This window comes from Pimephales promelas, chromosome 15 (genome assembly GCF_988280905.1).
Source record: "Pimephales promelas chromosome 15, fPimPro1.hap1.1, whole genome shotgun sequence".
NCBI classification, from domain to species: domain Eukaryota; kingdom Metazoa; phylum Chordata; class Actinopteri; order Cypriniformes; family Leuciscidae; genus Pimephales; species Pimephales promelas.
In genome coordinates, this window is record NC_142783.1 from 5,277,509 (window position 1) to 5,297,980 (window position 20,472).

General features: G+C 40.1%; 1 protein-coding gene across 1 annotated transcript; it reads right to left on the reverse strand.

Annotated features, from left to right (window-relative positions):
- Positions 1 to 9,866: 9,866 nt before the first annotated feature.
- Positions 9,867 to 20,472, reverse strand: LOC120486932 (uncharacterized). Its single transcript, XM_089120045.1, has 3 exons — positions 20,275 to 20,472; positions 12,215 to 12,449; positions 9,867 to 11,956 (listed from the first exon to the last, which is right to left on the reverse strand). The coding sequence occupies exons 2-3, from the start codon at positions 12,297 to 12,299 to the stop codon at positions 10,824 to 10,826; spliced, it is 1,218 nt and encodes a 405-aa protein (XP_088976171.1). The 5' UTR covers positions 12,300 to 12,449; positions 20,275 to 20,472; the 3' UTR covers positions 9,867 to 10,823.

The following is a 20,472-nucleotide window of genomic DNA, read 5'->3' on the forward strand; positions in this document are numbered from 1 at the left end:
ATTTAGACAAGTCAGCGATCAAAATGCGTGTTGCACGTTGCGTTCTAGTGGGATCGCGATGATCGAGTGCACGCCTGTAGGTTAACAATAGTTTAAAACTCGGGTGGTTTTACTACACTCTGTCGTCAGGGTAACGTACTGTAGGCCCTGTTTGGAGTTGGTGTTTTCTGTAACTCTTCACTGTCACAAAACCTAATGTTTAACGGTGCTGATTTAAACAGCATCTAGAAACTGTCTGTTTCAAAAGAGTCGTGCATAGTCCGTCGGCCGTTGAGGCTTACATGTCTATCTAAGATTCCTCTAACTTAGTAAAATTCTTCTTCTACAAACGCAGAGTCTTGCACGGTGTTCGTGCTGTGTGTCTTCTGGTTCTGCAGTTCAGAATAATTTGGGGTTTGAGGAATTTTTACTGGGGGCCTTCACGCCTCGTTGAGTGGGCATGGTGTGGGGCCGAGAGAACTATGGTGACTGACGGGTTTTTGGAGGGAAAGTTTCTTGAAACTGGCGTCCTCCTCAGTTACAGGTTCGTTGTAAGTTCCACAGAAAACTCGTTCGGAGCCGGTGGTGGTAGCACAGGCCCTCCTGGGTCTGTCCTGCTGGGTGTCGGTGTCGGGTGTGCACCGGTTGGAGACAGCAGGTGAAAAGTCAATGTCTTGTAGATTGTCAGAGATGTTGTGGAAGGCGGGCTTTTCCACCCCCCTTTTTCAGCTCTTGTGTTTTGGCTGAAATGTGCAGACTGGTCAGGGGAAGCTTGTGGTGTGTGTCCTCCCCTTTCCAGTCATGCTGCAGTCTATCAGAGTGTTGCAACTCTGTGGGTCAAGTTCGTGTTCGAGATCTTGTCTCTGCTGAACGAGCTTGTGGGTGGTCGCACGGGCCTCTTGCGCAGGCCGTGGCTTTTGAGTCTCTTTCAGTTCAGTCTCTGCTCTTTGCAAGAGACTTCACTTTGTCGGAGTTTCTCGTTGAATTCTTTTTAGTTCTTTTCTCTGACTATTTTTCTTCAGTCTATGTAGAAAATTAGCCAGGGCAGTTTGAAGTCTTTCCACTTCCTTCGGTAGCTCGGGGTAGTTGTCATCCTCGGCGTTACAACCTTGTGCTCCAGGGCGATGCGGCTCCTTTCGCGGAGGCGTGCGTGTGCGTTGAGCTGGTGAGCGAGGTTGTGACGTGTCTGGCCCAGTCTTTGTCAGCTGCTCTTGGCTCGGGGCTCTGAGTCGCTGGTGGCTTTGGGCAGGGATGGAGATGTCATGAATTTTAGCCATGTCTCCAGGTTGTCCCAGGTCGTCCCAGCGGGTTGTGGGACTGTAGGACTGGAACATACTGCCTTCACTGTGGACGAGAGGAACACAACACACACAGACAGACCAATGCCAGTTCGACTACTTTTAACGAGCTATAATACAGGCTAAGCCGTGTATGAGAATTTTGGTTAACTGATGCAGACAGTTAAACCGTTTGGTGGGACAATTTGGGTAGGTCATCATGGGTCTGAATGAAGGTTTTTGACAGGGCGCTAGCTTAGGGGTCACCTGTTGGTGCTAACGACTTGGTTGTCAAACTATTCTTCAGCTTTCCTTGGTGTGTCAGAGAGGTTCTGTCTCTAGGTGAACTGAAAGGAACAGAGCGCAACAGAACAGAGCAATGGCAATCTAGCAAAGTTTGAAGTAACATGCAACCATCAGAGATGGGGAGGTCTGTACTGAAATGGCATTAGTAGTAGTACCCCAGCAGTGTTAGAAAGGGGAAGAAGAGAAGGCCTAAGCCTGTTTGGAGCCGGTTTGTGGCTCGGAGAGGAGGAAGCCAACCACTTCAAATTACCAGGGGAATCTCTAGGTTCTGTGGCAAATAGTAAGTGGATGGGTTTTAATACCTTTTCTAGTTTGCCTGGGGTGAAATGAGGTCACTCTGGCCGGAGTCAGCATCGTGGTTGGTCCTTCTGTCGCCCCACACATGACAGCAGTGTCCCGGGCCTTTCGGTGCATCTGTACCGAGGTGCGCCCTCTCAAGCAACTTGACCTTGAACACAACCGGCAGTGCCAGATTGGTGATATCGTGTTGCGGGCCGCACCAACAGAAGGTACAGAAAAGTCAGAGACTCGCGCTCAGTCAGTGATGGTGATGCAGATCAGACGAACCAGCTCGCTGGACCCCAGGCAGAGATGACTGTCAAATCATCACAGCACGAGAGAGATTTCTACTTGCAAACACAAAACAGGATGAAGAACAAGTGTACTTCAATGTGAATTAAAGCTCCTTTATCTAAATCAAATTGAGTGTCTTTTGTAGAAAAATCAAAGGCAACAGCTTTACTAAAATTATGGTATAAACAAAAAGGAAATTATGACAATGTTACTTATCAGAATAACCTAGCCTCCATTCAGGAAAGGGATAGAGTGCCGCAATGAAGAACACAGGAGGAAGCGAGCTGTAGTGGCGGGTTTTGGCCACTAAGGGTTTTGGGCCACTTCCTGCTAGTGTTTCGCCGGGCTGACAGGGAGCTTGATTTAAATTGCATTCAAACTGATTAAACACAATTCAAATTGAGCAAATGCATAGGGGTTAAGTAACCATTAGATTAGTAAGGATACAGTTGTACCGAGACCAGATCAAAATTATTAAAAATAATTTGAGGAGGAAATATAGGAATAAAGCCATAAACCATTCCCAACGGGAAATGAGAGAATTAATTCAAATTAACTTCGAAATTTGTCTGTTTCAAACCAAATTTGAATAAGTTTAGGAAATTAAAGGTTGGTGTCATATTTGATGATAATCACGATTACGGTGAGGGATCAGTGATAACCAGAATACAACCAACAGAGAGAGCCATGCAGAACAGAGTGAGGTTAGCTGATGACTTACCAAAGGGACGGCCACAAGGGGGCGCTTTCCCCTAAGTGGTCATCAGAAGCTGCTAAGACTTAATTCTGAATTTTAAATTCAAATGTCATTTGAACCAAATTCAAAACAAGTGCACACAGTCAAGGTAAAGAAAATCATGTTATTACAACGAGGCTGTAGATTGCACATGCATTGAAAGTTAGAGAAACTAGTTCAAAATTTCAGTAAGAAAATAGGAATTTTCTAACAGAGAATTTTGAGGAAAAGATGACCTAGCTGTTAGTGTCCACACGATGGCGCCACTGCGCTCACACGGGGTAAAGTCAGGACACCAGTGGAAATTTGATACTGCAAAGCACTCAAGGGCGCACCCTAGTGTCTGGCAGTAGTATTACAACCACCTGCTGCCCCTGTGATTTTCTCAAAGGGAGTGGAGCGTTACCACCCTCCCTGCTGTATAATCACAAATATTACGGAATTTTAAATCTCGACGGATTTCTTTCCGGTACTATATTTTACAAGCACGTTGGCAGGATTTTTTTCTTTTCGCTGCGTTGTGCAAAAGAAAACAGGAATTACTCGTCTGTTTCAAAACTCCAAATAACATTTATCAAAACTAGTATTAATGATTGGAATGTTTTCAGTTTTGGATTTTTTTTTTTTTGGTGCTATATTTGTTTAAAACACGTTCGCAGGTTTTCTTCGCTGCATTGTGCAAAGGAAAACAGGAATTACTCGTCTGTTTCCTAACTCCAAATAACATTTATCAAAACTAGTATTAATGATTGGAATGTTTTCAGTTTTGGATTTTTTTGGTGCTATATTTGTTTAAAACACGTTCGCAGGTTTTCTTCGCTGCATTGTGCAAAGGAAAACAGGAATTACTCGTCTGTTTCCTGCTCCAACAGGCATATATCAAATAGCACTTATGATAATATGCTTGACGGTTTTATACATTGAGTAGCTAAGTCAATGTTTTTTTCAACCAGGAGCTTATCGTTACTCTAACGATTATAATAAGGCCTTTTAAGAACAGTAAAAGAGCATCGTTTTACCGTATCTTGTCTTCGACACTATTCGGAGAATTTCGTCCGGACAGTGGAGTTAAAATTATTAAAAGTGTCGTTTATGCACAGAGGTTTCTCTTCCATCTGTGCCAGAACAAATTTAATACTATGGAAACTGCAGTTTATTTTTAACAATTAACAGTGACTGAAATGTTTGAACATTTAGCAGCTTGTTAAATGTGCTTGACTGAGGCGGCTTTCGTGCCCAGATCAGTCATATCGTGAGTTCGCAAAGCGTTCACTCCGATGCGCGCGTGTAATATTAAATATTACATAAACCATATTAAATAACAATATACACATTAGCTTGAAATTGATTGCTCATAAACAAGTTTGAAATGCTCAGCATTCTCCACCATTCATGTAAAGACTCTGGGTCGGTTCTGATCAGGGGGGAATTTGCATATCATAATTAATAATTGATAATTAATAATTATTCATACAGATTTGGATCAGACCGGTCTTACATGTTAATTTATTAATTTTACCCATATGCATACATGTGCATCCCCGCAATCCACCACAAATTAATTGTTATTGATTGCAAGGACCACGTTTTACAAGACAGGTAAAATCAATTAGCTCAATTAAGTTATATAGCTTGTGAAAACAAATTCTGTGGCCACTAGAATCTGCCTTCCCTGCTATATAACCAAATACCCTCTTAGGTATTTATAGTTCTGTAAAGCGTGTAGCTTTAAATCGACATTTCATTGACCCGTATCATGAGCAAGACAATCAGTCAAGGTAAGCATATTTTGTATTTAATAAAGTTCCTACTTAAGCATTCACTACGTTACAATGATACATGTATTTACAAACATTAAAACACAAACTAAGACGACGCAGAGCGTTTAGACAATGGATACGCGCAAGTTAAGTGAGTTTGAGAGAGAGAGTGAGTTGTAAGAGAGAGAGAGAGTTACGTTCATCAAAACAGTCAGTTAACCTTTCTTGACACCCCAAAAACATCTTCTTAATGCTTCTTAGAAGCTCTAAAAGAAGGTATACTTGCAAGGCACATGTGGTCTGTGTGAGTCGTGGGCTCGTTGCTCGACCCGTTCGGGCCACGTGTCGGCTAGAGGTGCGCCGGTTCGGCGCGCGTGCGTCACGTGAAGCGCGGCCGCGGCATGTTGGCGCGGCCCGTCCCGGCTCGTTCATGGCTGCTTTGTTCCGTGGGGAGTCACGTGGCGTTCGTCGGCATTTAGCGCCAGTGTTTGAAAGGCTGAGAGTCTTTGAGGTGACGTTACCCGAGGAGATAGTTCGGCAAAGTCCACTTCCTTTCCTGGAAGACGAACTTGGTAGTCCACTTGAGGAAAAGATGAAACTTTTAGACGAACAAAAGGAAAGACCCATGGTTGGATCAGAGTCCCGTGAGGTTTACATGTTGAGCGCTGGAAAGTTCAGAAGGGAGGAGGGCGGACCTGCGTTCTCACATTTATCACCTTGGAGAAATCCATCCCCTTCCTGTTGGCTTGAGCCAATCGGAGAGTGGATGTTGCACGCGGGAAGCTTTCTTTTGTTGCTCAGCGCGCGCTTCTCGTGGAAGGGGGTGTGTTAAATGAGGGTTTTGCAATAGCAATTTGATCTTCATTGGCAGTACAACGAATTAAAAATACACTTTACTTTACATCTCTATGCATATTCGAGTGTTTCATTCAATAAGCATTCTAGAGATATCAAGGAACATTATGTTATATCAAAGGAATATACACTTATGTTTCGAATGCATGGCGAAGGTAATTTTAATTCCTATTTAAACTGTGACCAAACAAAGTTATTTCACTCTGACATGGGGAAGACACATATACATAAAAACCATTGAAAACATTTTGTTGAATGTTTTTAAACACCAAAAGTCCTTCTCTTTGTTCAAAAACATTCCACACATTCCGATGTGTGGGGGAAGTGAAAGGTTTGTGTGTGCGTGTGTATGTGTTTCAGAACGTCGCCTGGCCAAGATTCATTACACTGATATCAATATCTGGACACAAGTCGGCACACTCGCGCAAAGTGTTTCTCCACATCTCTGCGCGCTTAATCGTTGATACTATCACACAGACAAACAGTCCCTGAAGACGAAAAGATGTTGTCACGGTTTCAAGGCGCCCTTCTTATACATCCAGATTGATGCGCTCATCATTCAAGCTGATGAGGCACGGGCTGTCGCCGGTCAACCTGATTACTGTGAGTTGATATTTGATTTCAGACACCTGTCACGCCTGAGGCGTTCCCCATTGCGTCATTCGACGTATTGTTGAGTTCCCTTCGAAAGGGAACAGGTCATTGTCCGTGGTACGAGATAATGCAACCAGAAAAAATGAAAAGTCAAGAATGTTTTATTATTACTACTCACTTTATGTCACAGTATATACCACCTTTTGAGTATATTCATATATAATATGTTATGAAACTAAAAGAATGAAGGAAAAGGATTAGAAGGAATGTAAGAAGAGGTTAAAAGTAAGTTCTTACTTTAAAGAAATGATACAGTACGAGGGATTGAGATGAAAATGTTTTCATTGTCATTGTTTTTTTTTTTACATATATACAATTTATACTCCTGAAAGTAGTATGTAGAAGTGCATTTAAAAAAAGAGAGAAAAATAAAGAGAATGGTGATATTTTACATGGATGGAACATGTACATGTGTGTAGTAGACAGAGGGACTATACGTGAAGCGCGGTCACCGATTGTCAAAGAAGGCAAGGGCAGACTCAACTGGTAGTTTAAAAACCCGCTGTCTGCTCCAACACCAGATAGCGCTCCAAGGCAACTTGAGCACCTCTGGCAGCGATGGAGCAACCCAGATAGCACTCCAGGCCACCGGAAGCGCCTGCGAAGTTCCTCTGGCACCGTGGGACAAGATAAAGATTCAAAAATGCAGGGAAACACAAAGAAACATGCCCCTTAAGCTGATGATGTAAAAAGGAGGGTAGGATTGTTTACTCCACTCTAGTCAATGGAGGGTGGAGATGTTTGGTCCTGCTTCTCCTCCAGGGTGCACCTATGTGATGTGGGTTAGATTGGTAAAAGGTGAATGGTCTATATTGACCATATTGGAAGAAGGAAAGAAGACTGACTCATAAAGATGCATCCTGGGCACAATTATTGAGTGTGGGACTAGAGAAAGTCCCAAAGGAGGGCTATGTTGGAGAATTCTGCTTGTCCTATGTACATGTGACAAAAGAGTGCTGTACATGTGAAAGAAGCGTGCATGTGATGTAATGCCAAGCAGAAAAAACTAGGGTCTTAGGGCACATGAGGACAGGGACAAGAGAGTGGAAAAGTACCCAAAAACACTTGTAGCACAGATGCAGGTATTGGAAGGCACTGGGAGAGATACAAATTGTATACAATGTAACAATGTGCCACTGAAAAAAAACATACTGAAACAAGGAGCCCATTGTGTAAAAAGACACTAATACAGATGTCCATTTTTTTAAAGAAAGGATACGCATGCGCATAGAAGGCTGTCCCAATAAAATGATGATGCAGGTGTTTTAATTTGGGAGGAGTAATAAGGAGGAGCAAAGAGAGAAAGATAACAATTTGATCGCTAATTGGGTACCACAAGGTATAAGAATGTGTGCAGACCATTGTAAGATCAGATGACTGGCTGACATCTCACTTTGTTGAATTGCTCAATAAAGTTATTCTTCTGAGACCCGAAACCTCGACTCTGCACAATTTCTTCAAGACCTGAACCAGACTTTGATGATTTGAATTGGGACTGGAAATCTGCCACAACACTACGGGGCCATAACATAAGCTACAAGGTAATGGAGCATTTTATACATTGTTGTGTTTCTTTAGAAATAAATAAAGGACAAATGGGGTCTTCAAACGCCTCAGATGTAAAGTTATTCACTGTCAAAGTGACGCCAAAATGAATGGGAGTCAATGGAAATGCTAACGCAAGTGAAGTTCTGCTACAAGATGGCAGCTCCAGCGAGGCTTCAACTTCGGTCGATGGATTACCCCCTTGGGAGGGATATTGAGAAGCATCCTCTGTATGAGGATCTTCTTCTTCATCAGTGGTTTTTATTGGTAGTTTGCAAACAAAGTGCATTTCCGCCATCTTATGGATTGAGGTGTGAACTCATTTGGGATGTCATTTTATATATGTTACTAAACAATAAATAAATAAAATAATAAAACATAAATTCTTAGTTTCTTTCATAAAGTTCAACATCTTTAATTATAGATTGCGTGCCAGGAAAACTCAATACATTTTTTAAACTCAATACATTTTCCCTCTCTAGTTATTTTTCTTTTTCACGGTACTTTCTACTCATCAAGAGCATATTATGTTTTACATGTCTCCACAATGAATGCATAATCCAGTCCGGTGTTTTCCTATTAACATCAGGAAGTTTACTTATCTTGTGTGCCCTATTCTCAGCCACATAAGCATAGTTTCCTCCTGTCTTCTTATACTGTTCTTTTTAACCATCACTTCTTTCTGGATGCTTTATAAATGTCTTCATTTCTCTTCCTGATCCATCCATGTATCCTGCCACATTTTATTTATAATATCTTTTAATAATAACTTGAATTCATGAATTCTAATTTGCTAAGTTTATATTCTCTGCCTTCAGGGCTTCTTTTGCTAATGTGTCCACCTTTTCATTTCCCTCAATACCCACATGCGCTGGAACCCAGGTAAACTGGACGTACAGTTTTGGTAGAGTTAATCTAAAATTAATTGATTTGTTTCATCCAAAATATCTTGCGCACATATAGATTTTCCACTCTTGATAGGAAGGACATGGAATCATGTTAGAGACCTATCCCCGATCCAAAGGCGCAGGGAAGAGACCCTCTCATTCACTGGGGTAAATCTCATGGGGGGCTATAATCAAACCCACACCAGCCCGCCGCCGCATGGGCAACTCCAGAGTGGTAGAGAGTCCATCCTCTTAGAACCAGGAACATGTCCCGTACATCCTGATGTACTTGGTATATCGTAAGAAGGATGCCGTCTACGCTAATATTAGTGTCTCTGTTCATCCAGAGGACCCTCTATGGTGGACCTGTGCCTGGACCCATCCCAACTCATTCAAAGGAGCATTTCACCCATTTCAACGTTAATCTTTATTGAAAGTGGATCAATTTTTGTAATCGAAATGTAAAAGAATTTTTGAATTTGGTGGCCTCTTGACCAAGAAAAGACAGAAGGGGTGCATTTTGTATGTAAGACAACCACTCCCACAATGCACCACATTTCACAGCTCCGCAAGCCACACCCACTAATCTGGAAGAGCGCAAACAGAGAAATCAATGTTCCTTGTTAGTTGGCTGTGGCGAGCAGCACGATGAGGGCGAGTGCAAGGTGAGTGGGTCCCACACCCTTGAATAATAATGAGCTAATGTTTGTAGTCTCTACACTTTAATGAAATGTTACTTCCTGCTTATTATGATGCAAAATGATTTTTACGTCATAATAAGCAGGGAGTAAAACACTTAAAGGTGCCCTATAATGTGAAATTGAATTTATGTTGGCATAGTTAAATAACAAGAGTTCAGTACATGGACATGACATACAGTGAGTCTCAAACATCATTGTTTTCTCCTTCTTACTTAAATCTCGTTTTTGAAAAACACCCCTGAAAAACGTGCGAATCTCCACATAATACCGACTCTGACGTAAAAGTCGGGATCATTAATATGTATGACCCAAAATATTTGCATAATGCCAGCCCATGTTCAGTGACAGACGAGACGGAGCTGCGCAGTCGAAGCATGGCAGTTGATCAGTGTTCGAATCTACACACGAATACAAAAGGATATTTTAGTTCCTTCGTTATTTTCTCTGGAAATTTTCAACCATTTCACCGACGACTTGTTTCCTCAACTTGCCAAGAGCTGGCCTCGGATCGAGCTGATGTGTTGTTGTTCAAGTTCAGACAGGTAATCTTTCACTTTAAAATCGTATCAGTAAGTCAGGCCAGTGATTAAAAATCAACTTCACATCGTTTATTTTAGTAGGATGAAAAAAAAATCGTATTTAAATTGTGAATTATATACAGAAAGAAAGCGATCAAAGAACAATCACAGCGTGAGTTTATCTGGACACTTGCCAAACTCGTTATGAATTCAATGACGCACGTTACACTGCACAACTAAGCTCTAACGTTAACTGTATTTACATCATCGTGTCTGCTGCATTAGAGAGTAACGTTAGAGAGACTGCATTGCAACGATAAGATCTTCATTCTCGAGATCGACACACTCACTGTCCTTTGCTTGCTCAATCACAGCAACACTTTATGTGATGGGAATAGATCTAAATACTTCAAAAACATATCACGATTCGTTGATCTCGATAGCTGTAATAGTAAAAACCTATAATAGCTGTAGTAAAATTATTCGAGAGAGTTTCACATGTCATACATGGCTATTTCATATGCAAGCATGTCAGCCAATCACAGCAGAGGCCGGTTACATACAGCAGACACGCCCCTTCAAACAGAGTGTTCAAAGCAGAGGCTAAAATCAGGCTAGGAAAAATGCCTTTTATTTCTAAATTATGACTATTTTTGATCTAAAAAACATACTAACATTATAAGGGCAACCCAGGAAACATTATAAAATAATTTAAAAAATCAGTATAGGGCACCTTTAAATCCTTATTTCTCCTATCTCATGGGAAAATAAGGGAATAAACCATGACCATTCAAAAATATGACTGAGTTTCTAAAGATACAAAGCTTAATGCAAGTGGGTAAAGTGTCCCTTTAAAAAGAGTCCAATTAACTGAAAAAGCTTAAAAGGTTGTTTTTAGAAATCACAGCAGAGGCCGGTTACACACAGCAGACACGCCCCTTCAAACAGAGTGTTCAAAGCAGAGGCTAAAATCAGGCTAGGAAAAATGCCCTTTATTTCTAAATTATGACAATTTTTGATCTAAAAAACATACTAACTCTTTCCACACTGAGTACAGTCGTACGGCTTCTCTCCAGTATGAACTCGCTCATGTTTTTTCAGGTTTCCAGACCGAGTGAAACTCTTGTCACAATATGAGCACTTGTAAGGTTTTTCTCCAGTATGAATTCTTTGATGCCGTTTCAGATCACAAGATGTAGTAAAGCTCTTCCCACAGTCACAGCACATATAATCTCTCACTTCATTGTGTGTTTTCTGGTGCCGATAAAAACAGTTCAGGCGTGAAAAACTCTTTCCACAGAGAGAACACACATAAGGCTTCTCATCTGAATGGACTTTCAGGTGTGATTTTAGATTTGCTGATGAAATAAAATCTTTACCACACTGATCACAGTTAAATGTTTTTTCTCTAGAGTGAATGAGCAGATGATAACTGAGAGTTGATGATTGAGAAAAACTCTTTCCACACTGAGTGCATGTATACGGTTTCTCTCCAGTGTGAATTCTCATGTGTGTGTCAAGGGTTCCTTTCTTTGTGAAACTCTTCCCACACTGAGTACAGTCGTACGGCTTCTCTCCAGTATGAACTCGCTCGTGTGATTTCAGGTTTCCAGACCGAGTGAAACTCTTGTCACAATATGAGCACTTGTAAGGTTTTTCTCCAGTATGAATTCTTTGATGCCGTTTCAGATCATGAGATGTAGTAAAGCTCTTCCCACAGTCAAAGCACATATAATCTCTCACTTCATTGTGTGTTTTCTGGTGCCGTTTAAAATTTTCCAGCCATGAAAAACTCTTTCCACAGAGAGAACACACATAAGGCTTCTCATCTGAATGAACTTTCAGATGTGATTTTAGATTTGATGATGAAATAAAATCTTTACCACACTGATCACAGTTAAATGTTTTTTCTCCAGAGTGAATGAGCAGATGAACACCGAGATGTGATGCTTGAGAAAAACTCTTTCCACACTGAGTGCATGTAAACGGTTTCTCTCCAGTGTGAATTCTCAGGTGTCTGTTAAGTTGTCCTTCCCATGTGAAACTCTTTCCACACTGAGTGCAGGTGTGCGTCTTCTTAGCTTTTGTTCTTTCAATTGTAAAGTTATGATGTTCCTCCTTCACTTCATTCGGTTCTTGTCTTTGCTCTATCACTCTCACCTGGTCTAAAATACACAGAAATACAGTTAGAATCAGTTCAAGTGAACCCTTATTTAATAGCAGAAAACAACAAAGATCTTTCCTTTGTTATTCTGTCATTCACTTGTTAGTTAAAATTAGTCATAGTTAAAATTAGTTTGACAACTGCTATAAAAGGTTATGATCATTTAGATGTATTTCTCTAACATTTATCATCCATATACTGCTTATTAATTCACATCTACCAAAGTATCAACAATGAAGAATCAAGAATGGACACCAACCTATTTGTTCCTCAGTATCTTCATGTTTTATTCTGGATGGTTCTGGATCGCTCATGTCTTCAATCTCCTCTTTAATAAACTCCATCTTTAACAGTCACACAGATTTCAGCTGCTACCCCTGGAGTTTGTCCTTCTCTTGTAGTATGATGGGAATATTCCCAGTATTTATTGGTGAATTGTTGTGGGAGGGGCTTCACTGCAGGTGTGAACTGTGATCAGTGTGTTTTTATCCAATCTGTATTTAAAAAGTACAGGATCATCATGTTAAACTGAGCAGCCGAAAAACCTCTTTGTCTCCAAAAGTTCCCTGTTTTCAGATCATTCATTATGTAGACGGTGGGCCGATCGCTGCCATCTACTTTAGTTTTTGAAATGATAGATCCTCGAGGATAGAATAGCTGCTTTTTTCACATACTATTAAATTTTTTCAGGAACACGTATCCGTTTGTTGGCAGTATCAAGTCGATCATATTTTTTTGAAAACTTAATTTACGTTTAATAAACGGATTCGGCAAACTCGATGGAGTACTATACCTCTAACCAATCAAACAACGAATTCTATTGTCACGTGACTAATGTGTGCCAATAGTATTCGTTAAAAATATATTACCACGACTGTAACTTAGCACATGTGTTCTCTAGCTAGCCAGCCACAGCAATAGCCATGAGTTCATGACATAAAATGTTCTCTGACAAAATCTACACAATCAAACATTTTCCAGCAGGAATCCTATCCGAAGTCGAGAAACATTAACAGTGGCATCCATGATTCCAGGTGTAACGTAAATGGCTCTGATAAGTGCTGCTGTTTATACCCGTCCTATAACGTTAGCTAATAATGTTAGCTTTGTGCATGAACTCTAAACCGTTAACATATAACATTATTCCGTTTTATGTTTGTATAGTTAAAGTTACTCTTGTTAGAAATTACATACAGTCACAGAGAAGAAAACATTTGTTTTGACGAGATAACGTGTTAGCATGTAAACGTTAGCTAGATGTAATTTTAGCAGTGCATGTTAACGTAAACAGTTATTCTATTAGTTATTCTATTAGGCTGTAGCGCTGTAAATTAGGATGTAAAAGACAATTACTAGACAGAGATTAAAGTGGAAAAGATAACATTTATCATATTAGTTTACATCTACTTACCACATCAACTAATAGCTAGTCATGGAAGAGATAACATGTAACGTTATTAGCTAGCTACATACGATTACGTCAACTACACATTCTAACGTTACTAGCTAGGTATGGAAGAGATAACAAGTATTAACTAAGTTTACATCAACAGCAGATATCCTAATAGCTTAGTCATGGAAGAGATACCACATAGGGCTGGGCGATAATTCGATCTCGATACAGGATCGCTATAAAATTTTGAACGATTTCGATAATAAGCTTGGGACATATTATTCAATATCACGTGAAAAAGTAAGCACAACAGTATCAGAGTCTGCCGTATGCCATTAGGATACGCCCACTTCTCAGTGAGCAGCCGTGGCTACAGTAAACAGAAGGAGATTTGAGAGAGGGAGAAAAGTTTGGAAAAAGGAGAAAAAAAATTAGCGAAACTGAAGTTGAAGACAGCGAAAATAATGCCGAATGTGAAGGCGACATCACTACATCATTCGAGACCGAAGACATTGTTGGGAAAAAAAAAGGTAACATGACGTCAAATGTGTGGACGTAGTTTGGATATGGCAAAAACGACCAGGAACAGGCGAAGCCAGTCTGCAAAATGTGCCGGTGGTTGGTACCAGCCAGGACGGGGAATACAACCAATCTTTTCCATCACTTGAGACGGCACCACCACAATAATTACTCTGAAAGTGTTAATCTGCGTGCTCAAGCTGGCATGACACCTCACACACAGCCAAGCAGAACCATTACGTCGCCTGTTAGCATTGCTAGCGGGAGACAACAATCCAATCCAGTCGTGCTTTGCAGCCATTGCCCCGTATGATAAAAAAAACAGAGGAGCAAAAATATAACGAGCGCTATTACTTATTGCCTCGCTAAAGATATGATGCCCCTGAGTACAGTTGAAAAAGACGGCTTCAGAAAACTGATCAAAGTGTTAGACCCCATGTACGAGCTCCCTTTACAAAATCAAAAAATGTAAAATACATTGAAAAGTGACCACTGACCACTTGTTTGCACTTGTTTGAAAGCATATAAAACTCTGTATGAGCGAACGAGCGCTGCTCTGAATGTTATTTTGCCAGTTGTGGGCCCTGCTGCTCTCTTCATACAATGTGGGAGTGTAATGTGAATCCTTTGTCTGCATGAAGACCTTGACAAAAATATTTTGAGCTCATTTTTGGAAGGTATATTGTTTAAATTTTCATGTTATTAAACTTTATTCGAAAGTTTCAGTGAATCTCTTATTTCTTCAAGCTTCAGGATATCCCTTACACTGGCAACATCTGCAAAAACTACATATCGTGATAAGAATCGAGATCGATCAATATGGAAAAACATATCGTGATGACATTTTTTTTCCATATCGCCCAGCCCTAATACCATATATTAAATAACATTATATGTATCCTTAAATGTTATACATTTTATCATCTAACAACAACAAATGTAATGTCAACCTTATTTTCAGTTTCATCTACTACAAGCTAATAGCAAGTAGGATAACCACCTCAAGTTACTGCTAAACCCTAATTGTATGTTTTTATCACACAAAGTGGGATTACTGCATCAGACTGATCTCATGAAATGGTGCATGTATGAAACGCCAATGAGTATTTACATTTTTGGCGCGCTATCTTCCCCTACCATCCTAGCAAGAAAAATATCACTCCCAGATGTCTACATTTTGCTTCGTTTCACTCTGACATTTAATGGCGTGTACATACACGCGGACATATAACGGCGTAGATGTACGCGGCCGAGGATACACATGAATAGTTCAAAATGTGTAAAGATAAAACGCCACTTGACTTGTTGAAAGTGGCGTTTATGCTACCCAAAAGTCATGATGCCACGTTGACTGTATGCATTTTAATCTGGGCTCATCTAGTTAGACTTCTTTTTTTTTAAGTGCTTCATAAATGTTAATCCTCATTTATTAGACCATGTAGCAATAATTTTACTAAACTCTTTACAGAGGTGGGCACAACATCAAAATACATCAAAAACTAAACATATTTTCCCACAGCTTTTTGGGCGATTTGGCTTTCTTTTGTATTTAAATTCACCCACTCTAAAAAACATTCAACAAATTTGATCCAACTTGTTAATGAAAAGGGTATGATGTTTGTTGATGTACAGTTAGTAACACATTGAAGATAAAGTGTCTTATTAATGTTAGATATATAGGCCTAAAATAACATTACCGCTATGTCACTCACGCCCATTTCGGGGTCCTAGTCTGACCGTCTGCAATTGGTTAGTATTTTTAATAGGGATGTCCCGATCCGATCCACGGCATCGGTATCGCGCCGATACCGGCCCAGAACGCTAGATCGGAGATCGGAGGGGAGAAAAAAATATGAGCGATATCCAGTTTAGCGGCGCAGCCTGTCACGTGATGATTGTTGTGTTTAAGCACACGCGCGCAGAGAATCACTCTCGCTTTTGCGCACGGATTCTAATGTAATCGGATGATTCCACAAAAGCTGCATTTCAGTCTTTTCAGAAATTCATTGGCTATCAGAAAATAGCGTCATTTCATTCTCTATTGCAACTGGATAGATAAACTGTCACTCAAAGAGAGAGCGAAACTGGCGCGCGTAAAGTTTGAAGCGAAATTTACGCGCGTGACGCGCGTCAGAATCAAAATCCGTTGGCGGTCATTGTTTTTATGTCGACCGAGCATTCATCAAGAGAGTTACCGCTCTGTATTTACTCTGGATAGCAGAACAGCGGCGTGGGGATCATCGTCGCCGTATATTTGTGTCCACCGGACCCTTCGGAGCCGAACCGTTTGGCGAGTTTCACCATTTGCTCGCTCCAGGAGCTGCGCTGGATGACGGCCGCTGTCAGCGGTACTTCCGCCTGTCACGCGCCCAGTTTGATGACCTGTTGTCCCGCATCTGAGCGAGGATCACCCTCGCCCGGCTCCTCATCCATCTAATCTAGCTGTCATTTATTTTTGTTTTGATAATAAATAGAGCCAGCCTTCAAAAGTTATTAACCTGTCCTGTGATTTTTTTTCTCTCTCTCACGTCCAGACACGAATGTATGCATGCACATATGTTGATATATATATATAGCGCGCTATGTATGTTATGCGCGCAGTATGTCTCGCTCTAGATTCCGGGAGATTTGAACTAATTTGCGGGCATCAGGGAGACGCTATCAATATGCGGGAGACTCCCGGAACTTCCGGGAGACTTGGGATGTCTGTCTTTACAACATAATACTATTTCTAGATATGGAATGAATAACATTCAATACAAAATGAACATGTCTCCATATAGAAATAATGTTTTAAGTGATGAAACATTTGCTTTGTTGTGCATAATCCCACCATGCATTTAGTCATATTAACAAAATAATTTATTGAAGCATCCAGACACTTCACCACGTGAGCAAGCAGCTAGGCTCCTGATTGGTTAACGCGGCGCGAATTCACGCCAAAGTTCAGATTTTTCAACTCGGGCGGCAGACGCGAATTCGCGTCAAACGCGTGAATGCACAACGCTCAATTCGCGCCATTCGCGCCAACTTGACGCGCGAATGAGGCGTATTCGCATCTTCCGCGCCGCGCTCCACGCCTCATTCGCGCCGCAGGAATTTTTCTTGCATTGACTTAACATTGAAATCATTCGCGCCTGACGCCCTATTCGCGTCCGGTGTGAACGTAGCATTAGTGCGTCGAAGTTGTGATAGCGCTGTCGGCAAAACGCGAAATGCTACTATTTACATTCCATGGATGTTTATTCATATATACAATTGTTTTGGACTAAAAACTTCTTCAAATTGGATTGTATGGACGCTTTACAGTGAAACCAAACCATTTTTGTTGGAATGTGGACTAACAGATGGCTAATTGGTGAGTTTCTTCCAGTTTGTGTTGGTTTGTTTTGGCTGTTGGTGGTCTGACAAAGAGACAGATTGTGCCCGCTGTGTTGATTGTATCTTAAAATGGTTTACGTCGTTCGAATCACGAGTTTCTCAGCTTTCCAAAGATATGTATTATGTTTACTTTTGTGTTTGTTTTGTTTTGTCTTTCACAAAGTTAAACCTATAAACCACCCTGTGGGCCGTATACGGCACGTCGGACCACGAAAAAAAAAATATCGGACTAATATCGGTATCGGCAAAAGCCAAAGGTGCGGCATCGGTATCGGTATCGGAAGTGAAAAAGTGGTATCGGGACATCCCTAATTTTTAATCAGTTAAAAACTACAATCCGATTGGTTCAGCTACTAAAGACTATTAGCAGTAGTACGTCTATTAACAAATAAAACATGTTTGTGAAAATATATGAAAATATATGCCGAATGTGAAGGCGACATCACTACATCATTCGAGACCGAAGACATTGTTGGAAAAAAAAAAGGTAACATGACGTCAATTGTGTGGACGTAGTTTGGATATGGCAAAAACGACCAGGAACAGGCGAAGCCAGTCTGCAAAATGTGCCGGTGGTTGGTACCAGCCAGGACGGGGAATACAACCAATCTTTTCCATCACTTGAGACGGCACCACCACAATAATTACTCTGAAAGTGTTAATCTGCGTGCTCAAGCTGGCATGACACCTCACACACAGCCAAGCAGAACCATTACGTCGCCTGTTAGCATTGCTAGCGGGAGACAACAATCCAATCCAGTCGTGCTTTGCAGCCATTGCCCCGTATGATAAAAAAAACAGAGGAGCAAAAATATAACGAGCGCTATTACTTATTGCCTCGCTAAAGATATGATGCCCCTGAGTACAGTTGAAAAAGACGGCTTCAGAAAACTGATCAAAGTGTTAGACCCCATGTACGAGCTCCCTTTACAAAATCAAAAAATGTAAAATACATTGAAAAGTGACCACTGACCACTTGTTTGCACTTGTTTGAAAGCATATAAAACTCTGTATGAGCGAACGAGCGCTGCTCTGAATGTTATTTTGCCAGTTGTGGGCCCTGCTGCTCTCTTCATACAATGTGGGAGTGTAATGTGAATCCTTATATAATAAAGTGTATTTATATAATAAAGTGTATTTATATAATAAATTTTATACTTATATAATAAACTTTATCATATCATTTCATGTTTGTGAAAATATACGACCAAACCAGAATTGCCAAAATTTTTTATTTGACTACATATTACACATGACTTTATATCATACATAAAAGAAGAGTATACTCTACCGATGGAGATCGGAAAACACGTTCGGCCCACCGTCTAGTATGACATTGGCTGACAGCCAGTTTTGGGACAGAATGCTCCAAATCATACAGTAGGTAATCAACCAGAATGTGGTTTTTACCACATTTATACACCTCAGCGAGAACATTCAGATTAATGGTCTTTCTGCTGAAGGATGCATGAGAAAAGACACATTAATTACCGTCCTCCCTAACATTCACTGCAATCTAATACACGTCACAGATATGGCTTAGGTATGTGACAAACTGACCTATATACACGCGAGCGCTTGGTTCCCGCGGCTATGTTCCCAGCAGGTAGTCAGCGCAATACGCGTTGGTGACTAAGGAAATCTGTTGCATCTTTGCTTTGTGAATACCTCTAAAGCCCATATACTAGTGACGTAAATTACGTCATCACGTTGATTCTGACGTTCAAATTTCCAAGATGGCATGGAAGGGGAGATATTTTGTAGGGGAGAATTTTTTTGTTTCAAACCCAATACTTTTGAAAGATTATCAATTTAACTTGAATTTAGGTGAAGTTTGCGATTAACATTCGCATGTGTTTTTTTACGATTTTTTTACGAAGTGATGTTGTAGTCAAAAGCAGAATCAGCCATTCGATCCTATTGGCTTCCAAAACTTCTCCCCAGTTTTTAAAATAATAGTCAACTATTTTAGTAATCATTTTGCTGGCAGAATTGTCTGATTTTTAGCTAGAATTAAAATAAAAGTTTGCATTTTTTGATGAAAACCCTGTCTTTTTAGCTCTAGTGATGTAAATTAATCTCTATCTAACATATGTAAGCAGAAGTAAAATTGCTTTGTAGTTGTAGATTAAAATGAATTAATAATATTTTACCATTTAAATTGCTTGCCAGCATTAAGTCAAGAAATGGCCTACTAATGAAACAATGAAATTCATGTGTCAATGCCAATCGCCTGTTTAATACAATAAATGTGAATACAGATTTTATTTGCGAGGATTTTGATTTCATATGGAAAGATATGTGTGGATTGATGCTCTCGGTTTCATCAGAGGAAGTGGTTAATAGAAATAATAAATGTGTATCTATTCTTTTAAAAATAGGTAATCTTAATCTTGTTGGGCTTTTAATTACCTACACTGTGGTGTTTGAATTATACAAATTGACCAAGAAATTAGGAAGTTATGATATTTTGAAGTGTTTGTTCAAGCGGAAGAGGTCAGTTTTTCATTGTTTCAATTAGGTAAAAAAATTACCCCTAATTTCCAAATTTAAAAATTCCATAACTTTCTTAAATATTATCAGATTTTAATCATTTAAAAACCATTTGTATTCTTATTATCTATCATATGGTAATGATTATATATGAATTTTCTAGTATTGATTTTTTTTTTTTTTGCCACATTACTATATGGCTAAAAACATACATTAACATCAAAATAAAAGCTAAACCCACAAACTCAACTCACCAAAATGATATGTGTGGAGATTTTTTTTTAACACGTGGTGATACAAGTCACAAAAATACATCAAACTGTTGGCAGAAAAACTCATACATAACATTATTCCGCTTTTATAGCACTTCCATGGTATATTTATAAGTCAAAACTTCACTTGTATTGAGGCTTCAGGGAGGATTCATTATTAATCTTGGTCGTAATATCAGGGTCGATCACCAGCAAACACAACAGTAAACAAAGCAACTCGTAATCTGAAAATAAAGGCATAAAGTCAGGCAGCAAACTTACATAAATCAGTCCACAGTATAAACCAGTCCAGGACATGCAGCAAAGAATCACGAAGAGTAATCCATGGGAAGACAAAACCACAGGAAGAAACGCTCAGCGATGTTCGTTCACCAGAGCAGCACAAAAACTTCCCATATGAATGAGAATTCTTCTTCTTCTTCTTCTTCTTCTTCTTCTTCTTCTTCTTCTTCTTCTTCT

Coding starts and splice junctions, on each gene's coding strand:
- LOC120486932 (XM_089120045.1), bottom strand. CDS start 12,299: ATGGAGTTTATTAAAGAGGAGATTGAAGACATGAGCGATCCAGAACCA. Junction 11,957..12,214: donor AGATACTGAGGAACAAATAG/GTTGGTGTCCAT, acceptor TGTGTATTTTAG/ACCAGGTGAGAGTGATAGAG.